The sequence below is a fragment of the Mobula birostris genome, chromosome 11, assembly GCF_030028105.1.
Source record: "Mobula birostris isolate sMobBir1 chromosome 11, sMobBir1.hap1, whole genome shotgun sequence".
In the NCBI taxonomy this organism is placed as follows: Eukaryota; Metazoa; Chordata; class Chondrichthyes; order Myliobatiformes; family Myliobatidae; genus Mobula; species Mobula birostris.
The window spans coordinates 110,101,501-110,118,500 of NC_092380.1; the positions used below are offsets into that span (position 1 = coordinate 110,101,501).

The 17,000-nt window shown below is 44.7% G+C and overlaps 1 protein-coding gene across 1 annotated transcript in view; it reads left to right on the plus strand.

Annotated features, from left to right (window-relative positions):
- Nucleotides 1-15,152: 15,152 nt before the first annotated feature.
- Nucleotides 15,153-17,000, plus strand: part of kiaa1549la (KIAA1549-like a) — a 260,253-nt gene continuing 258,405 nt past the window's right edge. Inside the window, exon 1 of the mRNA XM_072271383.1 lies at nt 15,153-15,358. Coding sequence (XP_072127484.1) covers nt 15,153-15,358 — 206 coding nt within the window. The remainder of the gene's footprint in view (nt 15,359-17,000) is intronic.

The following is a 17,000-nucleotide window of genomic DNA, read 5'->3' on the forward strand; positions in this document are numbered from 1 at the left end:
TTAGAAGTTGTCCTTGAGCCTGGTGATACATGCTTTCAGGTTTTTGTATCTTCTGCTGATGGGAGAGGGATGAACAGAGAATAATCCAGGGTGGGTGGGGTCTTTGATTGGCTGGCTGTTTTACTGAGGCAGCAAGAGAAGTAGATAGAGTCTATGGGAGGGTGGCTGATTCCTGAGAGGTGCTGAGCTGTGTCCACAGCTCTTTACAGTTTCATCCGATCACGGGCAGAGCAATTGCCATGCCAAGCCGTAATGTATACAGACTTAATGATTTATGTGGTGCATCAATAAAAATAGGTAAGAGTTGACAGGGACATACCCAATTTCTGTAGCCTCCTTAGGAAGTAGAGGCGTGGGTGGACTTTCTTGGTTGTGACATCAAAGTGGTTGGACCGGAACAGGCAACGCAGATTTCCTCTTGTTTCTGATTGGACCAGAATGTTCTCTTCTACGAACTGACAACTCTCAACCTTCTCAATCTCATCACCATTGATGTAGACAGGAGCATGTGGACACCTTTTCTGAACTGAGTGGGTTCAGGGCTGTCGGACCCTCAGGGCTCCCCCAACAACTCTCGTGTTGCTCCAGCATCTGTATTCTCTGGTGTCACAGAACCACCGCCTCCCCACCCAAGTGATTGATTTATTCCTCATCTCCAGCACTGTCGGAGTGTGGAGTTTGCATACTCTCACTGTGACCATGTGGGTTTTGCCCTGCCACCCCAATCTCCTAAGGAAACCTGCCATTGCATAAGTGGGTGTTGGAATCTTGGCAGCAGATGATGAAAATATGGTGAAAATAATTATTTTTCAAACAAAATAAACATTATTCATTAAAATTTATTTACTAGAATAAACCATTAAATGCCTTTTCATTCTTTACATTCATAGTCAATGTTTTCTGTACTGTTCTATTGCATTAATGAAAATGTAATTTTCTATTAGATGGCAAACATAAATGTATTTACTGCTGCAGTAAGTCATAGTTTTAATATGGGAAACAAGGAAGAAACAGTTCAGATAACTGTTCACAGAGCCAGCAACCTTCAATTCTCACTGCTGCTCATAAAAGGTTTGATTGTTCTCCCTGTGACTGCATGGGTTTCCTCTGGGTGCTCTGCTCTCCTCCCACAGCAGACATCCCACCTCTCCCGGAAGTTCTGGGAGTCTCCCGCATATTAATAGTGGCTCCCTGATGCCCACAAATTATATACAATATCACGGAAATCGATTTTTTTGAGAGCGAGTGAGTGAGAGAAAGCACGTGAGAGAGTGAGCGAGCTACCATGAGAGAGAGAGCGAGAGTGCGCCACGGCAGAGTGTTCCAAAAAAAAACAAAATATAAAATGTACGTCACCCCAGACTACTCTAATGTATACCCCTGCCTAATAGGGGTCAAAAATAATGACAGTGTTGCTCGCTGCACTGTTTGCAATTGTGACTTTTCTATTGCCCGTGGTGGGTTAAGACTGTAAAAGACAATGTTGAGGTGAGTTTAACAGGTGTCATTCGTTCATTAGCATAGCTAATGTTATTTAAACTAGCTGGCTAGCTGCTAAGGAGCAACTCTATTTCAGACATCCCACCTCTCCCGGGAGTCTCCTGCAAATTGATAGTGCTACCTCCCTGAAAACAGTTTTTGCAGGGTGGGATGTCTGCCACAGTCCAAAGATGTATGGGTTAGGTTAACTGGTCACATGGGTGTACTTGGGTGGTGCAGGCTTATGGGGCCAGAAGAGCCTGGTACCATACTGTAACTCCTAAAAAAAAATCACAGACTGAATCAGAATCAAGTTTAGTATCATTGGCTTATATCACGAAATTTGTTGTTTTGCAGTAGCTGTACTTTGCAATACATATTAATTAAAAGTTATACATTACAATAAGAAATATATTTTTAAAAAATGAATTAATTAAGTAGTCCAAAAAGAAAGCTAAAAAAATTGAGGGCATTTATATGGGTTCATTGTCCATTCAGAAATCTGATAGTGGAGGTGAAGAAGCTGTTCTTGAAACATTCAGTGTGGGTTGTCAGGCTCCTGCACCTCCTCCTCGATGAGAAGCTGGCAATATAAAAGTAATTAAGTAACTTGTTTCAGTGTTGTTGATTGAGGGTCCCCTGGGCACACCCTTTAGTTCCACCTGGAACTTGTAGCACAGAATCTTTTGCATTCATCCATCAAACAGTGTGGTTAATGCTTCATCCAAAAGGAATCGTCTCCTGCAGTGCAGTTATTACCTCAGTGCCGCATTATACTTTCATCTCTGTTCCTGGCCATCTGGTCCAGGAGAGTGCACTATCCCGTGAGCTTTACTTGACAGACCTCACAGTGCAAGCCTTATCTACAATAACGCCTCTGTTGAACATAGATCATAGAACAGTATGGCACACAATGGGACCTTCAGCCCACAATGTTGTGCCAACCCTCTAACCTCATCCAAGATCAATCTAACCGTTCCCTCCCACATAGCCCTCCATTTTTCTATCATCCATATGCCTAAGAGTCTCTTACATGTCCCTAATGTATCTGCCTCTACCACCATCCCTGGCAGAGCTTTCCACACACATACCACTCTAAAGAACTTACTTCTGATATCTCCCCTATTCTTTCCTTCACCTTAAAATTATGCCCCCTTCTTATTAGCCATTCCCACCCCGAGAAAAAGTCTCTGTCTATCCACTCTATCAATACCTCTGATCATCTTGTACTCCTCTATCAAGTCACCTCTCATCTTCCTTCACTCCAAAGAGAAAAAACCTAGCCCACTCAGCCTACTCTCATAAGACATAAGTCTCTAATCCAGGCAGCATTGTGGTAAATCTTTTCTTCACCCTCTCTAAGGCTTCCATATCCTTCCCATAATGGGGTGACCAGAAATGAACACAATATTCCAAGTGTGGTCTAATCGGGATATTTTTAGAACTACGACATTACTTAACAGTTCTTGAACTTAAATCTCCCAACTAATGAAGGCCAACACACCATATGCCTTCTTAACCACCCTATCAACTTGCACGGCAACTTTGAAGGATCTGTGGACTGAGGACCCCAAGATCCCTCTGTTCCTCCTCACTGCTAAGAATTCTGTCATTAACCCTCTATTAATAGTCCCATTGACCTGAACCTGGACCATGTCCTCCATTATGTCCCATCCATGTACTTATCCAAACCTCTGAAATGTTGCAATCGACCCTACATCCACCACTTCTGCTGGCAGCTCACTCCACACTCTCATCACTGTCTGGGTGAAGAAGTTCCCCTCATGTTCCCTCTAAATATTTCATTGTTCACCTTTAACCAATGACCTCTAGTTCTAGTTTCATCCAGCTTGTGGAAAAAGCCTCCTTTCATTTATACTGTCTAAACCCCCATAATTTGTGTATATTTCTATCATATCTCTCCTCATCCTCTTCCTTCTTTACACAAAGAATTTAGTTGGTCAGGTCCTCTTCTTGACATTCCGCTGGAAGAGAGTCAAAATTCATACTTCAGTCAAGTATCTGAGAGATGTTATCCCTCGGGCTGATAGACTAATAAATACCCTGCCAGCATTGAGGTTTTGTCACTCGGACAGTGAGCTATATACTGTTTACCTGTGCTGTGCACCACATGCATTTTGAATTACGTACTGTGTGATATTATACTTTGTTAACTTCTTCTTAAGCCCATCACCCCGACTGGGGCATAGGCCACCGACAGTAGCTCACCAGAGTCCTCGGTCCTGAGCCAGTCTTTCAAGTTTTACTAGGTGTAGCCCATCTTCTTGGTGTATTCTTCCTCTCCCAGGGATGAGATCGTTCAAACTTTGATCTGTGTTTCTGTAGCGTCGACTTTCATGCATTGGGGTTACTAGACCCCTGCCCAATCCTTCTCCTTTTGCAGCCCAGCTTGGGACTGTCCATAGCAAAGTTTCTATTAATTTGTTTGTGGTAATATTTTGTTTTATGTGTTGTGTGTGATATATGTTTTGTGGGTGGACCGTGGTCTGGAGGAACATTGTTTTGTTTGGTTGTATATATGTGCAGTCAGAGGACAATAAACTTGAAGCTGAACCTGAACTTGAAGGGACCCAAGTGAGAAGGGAAGGGAGATCTTCTGGATTTTTCCCTTCCCACTGCAAATTCTTCTGCAAGTCAGATAAGTTGTCCCAAACTCCTCCATCAGTCTGTTCTGCTCCAAGTAGGACAGACCCAGTCTCTCCTCATGTCTGAAACACTCCATCCTGGTGAATCTCCTCTGCCCCTTCTCTATTGCCAATTGCAGACTAGAGCAATAACATCTTATAATATCTGGGCAGTGGGGTAGCAAAGCTGTTAGAGTAGCAGTATTGCAACGCCAACTGTAAGTTCAAGTTTCAATTCCTGCTGCTGTCTGTGAGGAGTTTGTACTTTCTTCCCGTGACTGAGTGGGTTTCGTCTGGATGATCCAGTTTCCTCACACATTCCAAAGATGTACGGGTTAGAGTTAGTAAGTTGTGGACATGCTGTGTTGGCTGCCCCCAGCACATCCCTGTCAATGCAACATGACGTATTTCACTTTATGTTTCAATGTAGATGTGACCTATAAAGCAAATCCTTCAACCTTCACCTGGATCATCTACAACACAGTGGCATGAACATCGAATTTTACAATTTCAGGTAACCGGCAGTCCCCTACCCACCTGGTACCCATCTTCCCATCAACCCCACATCGTCTGGTTCCACCTATCACTTGCCACTCCCAGCCTCACTCCTCCTCTTTGTACAGCTACTCCCTCTCCATATTCGCAATCCTGATGTAGGGTCTCAAACTGGAAGGTCAATCTTCCCTCTGCCTCCACAGATTCAGCCTGACCTGAAATCCTCCAGTGGGTTGTTTTAAACTCAACACAAATCTAACCCAACAGTGATGGTTCGAGACCATGGACTTGAGGACCAATATGAGGCTTAAGTAAGTATTCTGAACAACAGGAGCAACTATCCCCATACAACAAGTCTGCTTCATTTGAACATAGCTGCTGTATTTCCCCTTTCAACTTACTGAACACTGACCAAATATGAAAGACCTAAATAGAGTGGATGTGGAGAGGACATTTCCTGTAGTGGGGGAGTCTATGACCAGAGGACACAGCCTCAGAAGAGAGGGACATCCCTTTAGAACAGAGATAAGGAGGAATTTCTTTCACCAGAGTGTGGTGAATCTGAGGAATTTATTACCACAGATGGCAGTGAAGCCAAGTCACTGGGTATATTTAAAACAGAGGCTGATTGGTTCTTGAGTAGTAAGGACATACTGGACTTTCCCACTACTGGAAACATCCTCTCCACATCCACTCTATCTAGGCTTTCAATATTTATAAGTTTCAATGAGACCCTCCTCCCTCCCCTCCATCTTTCTAAACTCCAAAGAATAAAGGCCCAGAGCTTCCAGAACTAGAGGGCACAGCTTCAAAATTGAATGGCAGCCTTCTAGAACAGAGGGAGGAATTTTTTTAGCCAGGCAGTAGTGAATCTGTGGAATGCTTTGCCACAGACTGTAGTGGAGGCCAGGTCTGGTCACTCGTCTGAGTGCTACTGGTACCAATGTAACCCAGTACTACCTGTCACATGGTCAGGTGGTCAGCGACTAAACAGGTTCCCCCACCAGGCTTACCTGGTGAGGAGGGTGGCTAGACACCCAGCAAGATGAAAAGCAAGACCTGTCAAAGGGCGGATGAACCCTCTCGTAGGGTCAACGGCCATCCAGCAAACACGTGCCGTGAAGCGCGGAAAGGACATCCCTTGCATCGAAGCTTGGTCTGGCCATTCACTGCAACAGAACTTCCCCCAGCCGTCTTGGACCCCACCATGTCACTGGATCCGGGAGGGGATGTCGGGAGGGCGGGTCTGGACCTGTGCAACCCCCTACTCACCTAAAATCCACTCTCGCACACGCTGTTCCTTTCTGAGGAGTGGGGTCAACCCCACTAACTGACTGAAAGGAACCATCATCATCCTCTGGGATGGATAGCCAGAGAGAGAGAGAGAGAGAGTGGAGGCCAAGTTTGTGTGTGTCAAAGAGCATCAAAGAATATGGCAAGAAGACAGGTGCACGGGGTTTAGTGGGATCTGGGATCAGCCATGATGGAATGGCGGAGCAGACTCAATGGGCTGAATGGCCTAATTCTGCTCCTATGTCTTATGCTTTTATCATCATAAATATTTCTCATACATTAACCCTTACATTCCCAGGGTCATATTCATGAACCACCTCTGGACCCTCGCCAATGCTAGCACATCCTTCCATAGCACAAAACTGCTCACAATGTTGACCTGTGCCAACACACACCACTTATTTTGTTGCTCATTGGGCAGCCTGTTGGTAAGAGCAGGTGTCCATTACTAGCATGGTGAGAGAAAGTGCCCACCACTGTTTATAATACAGATGCATTGCCATTTGGCTGAACTCCAGTGAATACAGGCCCAAAGTCTTCAGCCTTACTAATCATCTCTGTTCTGGTATGGAGGGAGCACTGCATGGGACTGGAAAAAGCTGAAGAAAGGTGTAAATTCAGTCAGCTCCATCATGGACACTGCCCCCCCCCCCAGCATCAAAGACATCTTCAAAATGCAATGCCTTAAAAAGGTGACATCCGTCATTAAAGACCCCATCAGTGTGGACATGTTGGAGGATTACAAATACCTAGGGATATGAGTTGACAATAAACTGGACTGGTCAAAGAACACTGAGGCTGTCTACAAGAAGGGTCAGAGCCGTCTCTATTTCCTGAGGAGACTGAGGTCCTTTAACATCTGCCGGACGATGCTGAGGATGTTCTACGAGTCTGTGGTGGCCAGTGCTATCATGTTTGCTGTTGTGTGCTGGGGCAGCAGGCTGAGGGTAGCAGACACCAACAGAATGAACAAACTCATTCGTAAAGTCAGTGATGTTGTGGGGATGGAACTGGATTCTCTGACAGTGGTGTCTGAAAAGAGGATGCTGTCCAAGTTGCATGTCATCTTGGACAATGTCTCCCATCCACTACATAATGTACTGGTTGGGCACAGGAGTACATTCAGCCAGAGACTCATTCGTCCGAGATGTAACACAAAGCGTCATAGGAAGTCATTCCTGCCTGTGGCCATCAAACTTTACAACTCCTCCCTTGTCCCTCAGACACCCTGAGCCAATAGGCTGGTCCTGGACTTATTTCTTGGCATAATTTACATATTACCATTTAACTATTTATGGTTTTTATTACCATTTAATTATTTATGCTGCAACTGTAACGAAAACCAATTTCCCCGGGGATCAATTAAGTATGACTATGAGACTTGGGTTGTTTTCTCTGGAGCGGTGGAGGCTGAGGAGAGTTCTGATGAAGTTCATAAGATTATGGAAGGCATAGGTAGAGTAGACAGAGGGTATCTTTACCTAGGGGCTGAAATGTCTCGTACCAGAGGGCGTGTATTTAAGGTGGGGGGGGGGTAATTTTAGAGAAGATGTGAGGAGCAGGTTTTTTTTTCCACAGAGTGGTGGGTGACTGGAATGCACTGTCCGAGGTGGTGGTAGAGGCAGAAATATTACAGACTTTAAAAAGAGGTTTATATAGGCACATGAATGTGAGGAAAATGGAAGGATATGAACATTGTGTAGGCAGAAGAGATTGTCCATTTAATTACTAATTTAATTGATTCAACACAAATTGTGGGATGGAGGGCCTGTCCCTGTGCTGTACTGTTCTCTGTTCTGTGTAAATATTTGTCACATTGGGGTATATTTAAGTTGGAGGTTGATCCTGATGAAGAGTCTCAGCATGAAATGGTTTATTCCTCTCCGTGGATGCTGCCTAACCTGCTGATTGCCACCAACATTTTGTGTGTGTTGCTTTGGATCTCCAGCATCTGCAGAATCTCTTGTATTTAGGAGGTTGATAGGTTCTTGATTGATCAGGGCACCAAAGTTTACGGGGAGAAGGAGGAAGAAGGCAGGAGAATGGGATTGAGAGGGAATATAATAATAATAATAATACTTTATTAATCCTGAGTGGAAAATTCTTTCTTTACAGGAGCAACTTTAAAAACACACTTAGCAGTGTGCTTAACTAATAATAAATACAGAATAATACTATATACAAAAATAGTGTACCAATGTGCAATAATATGCAATAGTAATATACAAAGACTGTTATAATACGTACTATTGTACTTTGATGCCCTCATTAATCAAGAACCTATCAAACTCCTAAACAGATGCAGGAAACCTGGAGCAACACACACAAAATGCTGGCGGAAAGCAGCAAGTCAAGCAGCATAAGCCATGATACAAGGGCAGAGTAGACTCGATGGGCTGAATGGCCTAATTCTGCTCCTATGTCTTGTGAGCTCATATACATCAGACCATTCAGTGAAGTATATCACTTGTGTCAAGGATGCGCTGGTGCAGCCTGCAAACGTCGCCACTCTTCTGGCACTAACACAGCATGCCTTAACCCTAACCCATACGCCTTTGGAATGTGGGAGGAAAGCAGAGCGCCACTGGGAACCCAGCGGCCTCAAAGAACAAACTCCTTAGAGACAGCTGCAGCAACTGAGCTCCAGTCAGTAGTCACTAGTGCTGTAAGCATTCTATTAATTGCTACACTACTGTGTGCCGTACATGACAATAATAAGCCATTTATTATCAATCGAGAATCTTTGCAATGCTTTCTTCCTTGGATAGAAACCAGCTCTGTACATGACATTCCAGAGTAGTTGCAATTACGACCAATATTCCAATTGGATTCTAATTCACAGTATGCAAACACTCAGTGATTTATGATCAAGGATAACCCAGTAGAACAGAGGGATCTGGGATTACAGCCCCACAATTCCTTGAAAATGATGTCACAGGCAGATAGGGTTGAAAAGGGAGTGTTTGGCACATTGGTTTTCTGTCAGAGTACAGAGTACAGGAGGTGGGATATTGTGTTGTAATTGTATAACACATTGGTGAGGCCAAATTTCGAGAATTATGTGCAGGTCTGGTCACCTACCTACTGGAAAGATATCAATAAGATTGAAAGAGATCAGAGAAAATTTACAAGGATGTTGCCAGGTGTTGAGGAACTGAGTTAAAGGGAAAAGTGGAATAGGTTAGGACTTACCTCAAGGTGGATGTTCAAACGATGCCTCATACCCCAGGAAGTTGGTTAGCATGATCACCCCTTAGATGCTGGTGAGTAAACAGTCCCCGTTGGGACTCACCGCCCTTCCCTGTCTGTATCTTGGACCTCTTGACAGAAACACCTTGGTCAATCTGAGTCGGCAGTAACATCTCAAGCAGAGCACTGCTGCCCCCTCAAGGATTGTGTGCTCAGTCAGCTACTACTCACGCTGCTGTCTCTGGACGGCACAGCCAGATTCAGCTCAATCTGTGTCGTCAAGTTCACTGATGATACGGCAGCGGTCGGCCTCATCAGCAACAGTGATGAGTTGTCATACAGAGAGGAGGTAGAGAGGCTTGTCAAATGGTGTGAGAACAACAACCTGAGTCTCAACATGGACAAGACAAAAGAGATGACTGTGGGCTCAGGAAGGCACACGTCAACCACTCTCCATTGCACATCAATGACCGCCATGGACAGAGTCAAGTGTACAGAGTTCTTTGGTGTGCACAGAATGCACGATCTACCCTGGTCCTACAACACCACCTCATTAGTCAAGAAGGCACAGCATCATCTACATTTTCTGAGGAGATTGAAATGTGCAAGGCTCCCTGTCCCCATTTTAACAACTTTCTATAGGAGCACCATCAAGAACGTTCTGTCTGGCTGCATTATTGTGTGGTGTGGAATCCACAAGGCATCGGACAGCAAGACCCCAGAGAGGACAGAAGAAAAATGCCGAGAGGATCACCAGGGTCTCCCCTCCCCACTATTTGTGACGTTTACCAGGAGCATTGCAGATGAAGAGCACAAAGCATTGTTGAGGATCCCTACCACCCATCCCACAATCTCTTTGACCCACCACTGTCAGGAAGGAGCATCAGGACTAGGTCTGTCAGACCGGGGAACAGCTTCTTCCCCCAGGCTGTGTGACTAATGAATACCCTGCCAGCACTGAGGTTTCATCACTAGGACAAGAAGCTGGTTACTGTTTACCCATGCTGCACACTACATACATTTTGAATTATATTTTATTAACTTATTATGGTAATATATTGGTCTATGTGCTGTGTGTGATGTGTGTTTTGTGGGTGAACTGTGGTCCGAAGGAAAATTAGTTTGTTTGGTTCTACGTACTGTACGTCAGTCCTGGGTATGACTCTAAACTGCAACCGGTGATGAGGCTCTGATTGGGGACTTTCAGAGCTTTGGGGAAAATGGAGTTACCCCTTAGTCATTCATTGCTCCCAGGGCCGCTCTGACCCAGAACGGTAGCACCTGCAAGGGTTCCTGCTCAGGATACGAGCGAAGGCCAACGGCAGATCTGGCAGGTTCAGCAACTGAACTTATGACGGAGAGGGCGGATGAGCTACGACCTCAAATGACAACGGCTATAGTATAGGCAGATGAACATTTGATAAAGTGAAGCACAATAAGTTATTTGAAATATTACAGGAAACTCTAGATTTAGATTCGAAAGACCTCCGCCTAATCAGAAATCTGTACTGGGAACAAACTGCCGCTGTAAGAATAGATGGAGAAGTGAGTCAGTTTACGAAAACCAAGAGAGGTATTAGACAAGAGTGTGTTTTCTCCCCTGATTTATTTAATGTGCACAGTGAAACAACATTGCAAAAAATAAGAGCCATCTTGGGAATCAAAGTTGGTGAAAACATCAATAATTTCAGATATGCAGATGACACTGTTAATTGCAAGTATGGAGGAAGAGCTACAAAACTTAATTGATATAATTGTTGAAGAAAGTGCAAAAATGGGTAAACTATCAATTGCAAAAAGACAGAATGTATGGTGATATCCAAAAAGAAGGAGAATCCTATCTGCAGGCTGAGAATAAATGGGGAAGACATAAAACAAGTACAGAACTTTTGCTACTTAGGAAGCTGGGTGACATCAGATGGCAGGTGCGACATGGACATCAAAAGAAGAATAGGGATGACAAAAGACACCTTTACGAGAATGAAGAGTATACTGACCAACACTAAACTAGGCATGGCAACCCGCCTCAGAGTACTGAAATGTTACGTTTATCCAGTTATGTTATATGGCTCAGAATGTTGGACAATATCTAGTAACATGAGGAAACGAATTGTAGCAGCAGAGATGTAGTTTCTGAGGAGAATGCAAAGGATATCATGGACAAAACGAATATCTAATGAGGATGTCATGAATGGAGCAAACACAAAAAGAGAAATAATGTACGAGATCATGAAAAGGCAACGTAACTTCATTGGACATGTGATTAGGAAAGAGGAGTTAGAATGCACGGTAATTATGGGAAAGATTGAAAGGAAGAAAGCAAGAGGAAGACAAAGACAAATGATGATGGAGACAGCAGCCAGAGAATTAGAAATGAATACCAATGAATTGATCCACTTGACCCAAAACAGGAGTGTGTAGGCCATGACAGTCAAAGAACTGGGCATGGCACCTGATGATGATGATACTGTATGTACAGTCAGATGATAGTAAACTTGAACTCGATTCCCTGGGGTATTGGAGAATAAGTGGAGATTTAATAAAAGTGTACAAAATTATGAGGGGTATAGGGAAATTATGAGGAGAGTGTGGAGTGAGCAGCTGGTGGAAGTGGCTGATGCAGATATTGATTTCAACATTTAAGAGATGTTTCAATAAGTACATGAATGGGAGGGGTATGGAGGGTTGTAGTTCAGGTGCTGGTCAAAGGCACTCGGCAGAATAACACTTCGACATGGACTAGATGGGATGAAGGGCCTGTTTCTGTCCTGTGGTGCTCTATGATGGCACAGCCGTAGCTAACAAGAGAAGTCAAAGCCAACATAAAAGGCAAAGAGGGAGCACATAATACAGCAAAAATTAGTGGGAAGTTAAAGGTTCGGGAAGCTTTTAAAAACCAACAGAAGGCAACTAAAAAGTCATGAAGAAGGTAAAGATGGAATACAAAAGTAAGCTATCCAATGATATTAAAGAAGGTACCAGAAGTTTCTCTGGACACATAAAGTGTAAAAGAGAGGTGAGAGCAGATACCAGACCACTGGAAAACGATGCTGGAGAGGTAGTAATGAGGTCAATGAAATGGTGGATGAACTGAATAGGTATTTTACATCAGTCTTCACTGTGGAAAACACTAGCAATATAGTGGAAGTTCCAGGTGTCGGAGGCATGAAGTGTGTGAAGTTACCGTAACTAGAGAGAAGGTTCTTGGGAAACTGAATGGTCTGAAGATAGATAAGTCATCTGGATCAGATGGTGTGGACCCCAGAATTCGGAAAGTGGTTGCTGAAGAGATCATGGAGGCATTAGTAAGGATCTTTCAAGAATCACTAGATTCTGGAATGGCTCCAGAAGACTGGAAAATTACAAATGCCACTCCACTCTTCAAGAAGGAAAGAGGCAGAAGAAAGGATACTATAGACCAGTTTGTCTGACCTCAGTAGCTGGAAAGATGTTTGAGTCTATTATTAAGGATTAGGTCTCAGGGTACTTGGAGGCACATGATAAAATAGGCCATAGTCAGCATGGTTTCCTCAAGGGAAAATCTTGCTTGACAAATCTGTTTGAGTTTTTTCAAGAAATAATAAGCAGGGTAGACAAAGGAAAATCGGTTGATGTTGTGTACTTTGATTTTCAGAAGGCCTTTGACAAGGTACTATACATGAGGCAGCTTAACAAGCTATGAGCCCATGGTATTACTGGAAAGATAAAGCAGTGGCTTATTGCCAGGAGGCAAAGAGTGGGAATAAAGGGAGCCTTTTCTGGCTGGCTACTGGTGACTAGTGGTGTTCTACAGGGGTCTATGTTGGGACCGATTCATTTTACATTATATGTCAATGATCTTGATCATGGAATTGATGGCTTTGTTGCAAAGTTTGCAGATGATATGAAGGTAGGTGGACGGGCAGGTAATTTTGAGGAAGTAGAGAAGCTACAGAAGGATTTAGATAGACGAGGAGAATGGGGAAAGAAATGGCAGATGGACTGTTGTGTCAGGAAGTGTATGTTCATGCACTTTGGTAGAAGAAAAGAAAGGGTTGATTATTTTCTAAAAAGAGAAAAAAAATTTTAAAAAGACTGAATTGCAAAGGGACTTGGGAGTCCTTGTGCAGGATTTCCTAAAGGTTAATTTGCAGGTTGAGTCTATGGTGAGGAAGGCAAATGCAATGTAAGCATTCATTTCAAGAGGACTAGAATATAAAAGCAAGGATGCAATGCTGTAACTTTATTAAACACTGCTGAAGCCTCACTTAGAGTATTGTGAGCAGGTTTGGGCCCCTTATCTTAGAAAGGATGTGTTGAAACTAAAGAGGGTTCAAAGGAGGTTCACAAAAATGATTCCAAAATTGAATGGCTTGTCATAAAATAGTGTTTGATGGGTCTGGGTCTGTATTCACTAGAATTCAGAAGAATGAAGGGTGACCTCAGTAAAACCTATCAAATAGTGAAAGGCCTTGATAGAGTGGATGCGGAGAGGACATTTCCTATGGTGGGAGAGTCTAAGACCAGAGGACACAGCCTCAGAATAGAGGGGTGTCCTTTTAGAATAGAGATGAGGAGGAATTTCTTCAGCCAGAGAGTGATGAATCTGTGGAATTCTTTGGCACAGGCTGATGTCAAGGCCAAGTCTTTATATATATTTAGTGCAGAGGTCGACAGATTCTTGATTGGTCAGGGCAGGAGATTGGGCTAAGAGGAAAATTGAATCAGCCATGATGAAATAGCAGAACAGACTCGATGGGCCAAATGGCCTAATTCTGCTCCTATATCTTATGGACTTGCACTTCTCTGACCCGTTGCAGGGCTAAAGTGATAGCAACCATCTCAGATGTGAATACTGATACTTTGATAATCTTTTCTTCCCAGTCACCTGAAACTTTGGAACAGAAACAGAAACGCCTGAACGACCTGTCCCTGGATCTTTTGAACCATTTTTGTAGGTATGTAAGAATCCATTACCTCTGCCCTGCATATACTGCTGAACTTCCCGTGTCTCTGAAATACAGTCAGCCTTCATTTTGATCTTTTCTTGAAGGCTTAAATCAACTACAGGCAAAGGGGAAAATCAGGGAGATGTGACAGAAATAATATTGATATTTCACATTAGACAACCCCAGATTTTGTGCCCATCCACCCAAAACTGAAGATCTTACAAGTACAGTGTTCCCAGAACTCTATGTTCCCAAAATTGGATGACTAACTTTATGTCCTCTTATGTTAACCCGATAAACCGCCGCTAAGTGGAATCTGCTTAGCTGTGAAGGTACTTCAGCCCACTCGTACCAGCAATGCTGACACTGAGGATGATTTAACAGCATCACCTCAATATTTGAGCTTGAACTATATCGAGAGACTTCAAGGCACTCCTTTATGGCTCTTTTACAGGAAACAACTTTCCTTTTATCATCTCCCAACAATCTGGGAGTTGATTTGAGTGCAGAGCATGAGGTATTACTGGACCTCTCGACCATGTTTGTGTGCTTTTAAGCATAGAGTTGCTGCCACGTGAGTGGCTGATGTGATATTTGCATTAACGAGCAGGTGTACAGGTGTACCTAATAGAGTGGCCGCCGAGTGTATCAGGTATTCCAGAACAAGATGATGCCAAACTGGCTATCTGTGTTTGGAAAGATGGGCAGAAAACTCAGACGGGTCATTGATGCGACTGTCGCCAATATGAATGAATTGCTCGTGGTTGTAAATCTCCCAGGATTGGCACAGCGAGGACTGGTTCCACCAGAGGTCGTGTTTGCTACAGCGGAGATGCGAACCACCCCCTCCAACTGCAAAGGCTGGACTTGCAAGAGACGTGATTGCTTTTCTCTACTCCCACCACCCCTCTCCTCTGACTCCCTCTCCCTCTCTCCAGAAGAGGGGGGAACGAGGGGGAGAGACAGAGAGGCAGCGACGTACGTGGGCTGCCTTCCTCTCGTCTCCTTGACAATGTCCAGCCACGGAGCGGCGCCTCCAACATCTCCGAAGACGCCCGGTTTTTCTCTCCCGGAGTACAAAGCCCCGGCCGCACGCACCCCTCTCCTGGAGTAGCCGGGAGGGATGAGACAGGCTGTCGGCTCGGACCGCGCTCTGGATGCCGCCACTTGCATGGGCTCCCCTCGCTCTGGGCTCGCTGCCGCCCGCGATGTCGCCGAGCCGCGCCGGAGACTGTGTTCCCAGCGCCGGGAGCGGGCTGCAGGTGACCGCGGCCAGGTGCCTCTGGCTCTGCGCGCTTCTGCTGCTCCAACCCGTCTCTTCTTGGAACGGTAAGGGGAGAGGACAAACTTGGGGGTCATGCTGGAGTGTGGGGAGTGGTTGACTAAATCAGGCTGACGATAAATGCATGATTAGGTAGTGCAGTCCGCGTGGTATCTGATCTCAATTTGACCTCAGCCTCTGTGCGATCACTGGACACATTCTCAAGGATACGTCCCTCCCTTATCAACCTTGCTTCACTTCTTCATTGATTGCTGGAACATCGCCGGTGTCTGTCTGTGAGAGAGAGAGAGAGAGAGGAAGGGTGGCGGGATGCAGAGAGGGACAGCTCCTTCTCCCAGAAAACGTTGCAAATCCTCAATCCGATTATTCGCTTTGCTTAAAGATTTACCTATTTGTTGCAATGGCTTGAGACGGAGTAGTCCGTGTCCGTGTGTGTGTGTGTGTGTGTGTGTGTGTGTATGTGTGTAGCAGAGAAGGTCCTTTCCATGTCCTCAAATCACCGTGAATCGACTCGCACAATGACTACCTTAATGCACTGTTGGTAATGAATTGATATAGATGAACGGTACACTAAGACAAGCTTTTTGCTTAAATGTGACGATTACAAGCCAATTTCCATTCACAACGCAAGACGCTTGGTAAACATGATGAGGAGAATTAGAGCCTCAAATCCATTCTGCCGTCTGCTTATGTCATGGCTTGACCATAAAACTTAACCTCCACCCATTTTCAATTTGGTTTCATAACCTCTTACCAAGTAAAAGTCCAACCCATCCTCCCTCATCCCTTGCCTTTCCTCACTCTACCCCTCTTCCCCCTCCCCCCTTGCCTATCTCCCCTCTCCACTCTGATGGATTTCAACCCAAAATGCCCACATTCCCCTCCCCTCCACAGATGCTGCTTCACCTCCTGAGTTCCTCCAGCAAAAAAGACAAGCAGCTGGGTGACGCAGTAGTGTAGCGGTTAGCGTAATGCCTTACAGTGCCATTGATGGTGATGGGGTCAATTCCCACTGCTGTCTGTAAGGAGTTTGTACGTTCTCCTCTGGACCTCTGGGTGCTCTGATTTCCACCCACGTTTCAAAGACATACGAGTCAATAAGGGTGAGTGAATTGTGGGCATGCTGTGTTGGCGCCTGCCATGTGAATTTGCGAGCTGCCCCCAGCACAATCCTTGGACTGTTGGTTGTTGACACAAAAAGATGCATTTCAATGTTTTGATGTTTGTTCTTTACAAACATGTGTTGTATGACATGGGCGATTGTGGTCTTTCCATGACCATGATTGTTCTTGGCAAGTTTTTTGACAGAAGTGGTTTGCCATTGCCTTCTTCTGGGCAGTGTCCTTACAAGACAGGTGACCCTGGCCATTATCAATACTCTTCAGAGATTGTCTGCCTGGTGTCAGTGGTCGCATAACCAGGACTTGTGATATGCACCAGCTGCTTGTACGACCATCCACCGCCTGCTCCCATGGCGTCACGTCACTCTGATCAGGAGGGGTAAGCAAGTACTACACCTTCCCCAAGGGTGACCTGCAGACTAGCGGAGGGAAGGAGCGCCTTACTCCTCCTTTGGTAGAGACCAATGTCATAGACATAGTCATAGTCATACTTTATTGATCCCGGGGGAAATTGGTTCATATTCCCTCTAAGATGAGTGCGTGAGTGCTTGCACACATCTTTTGCTAC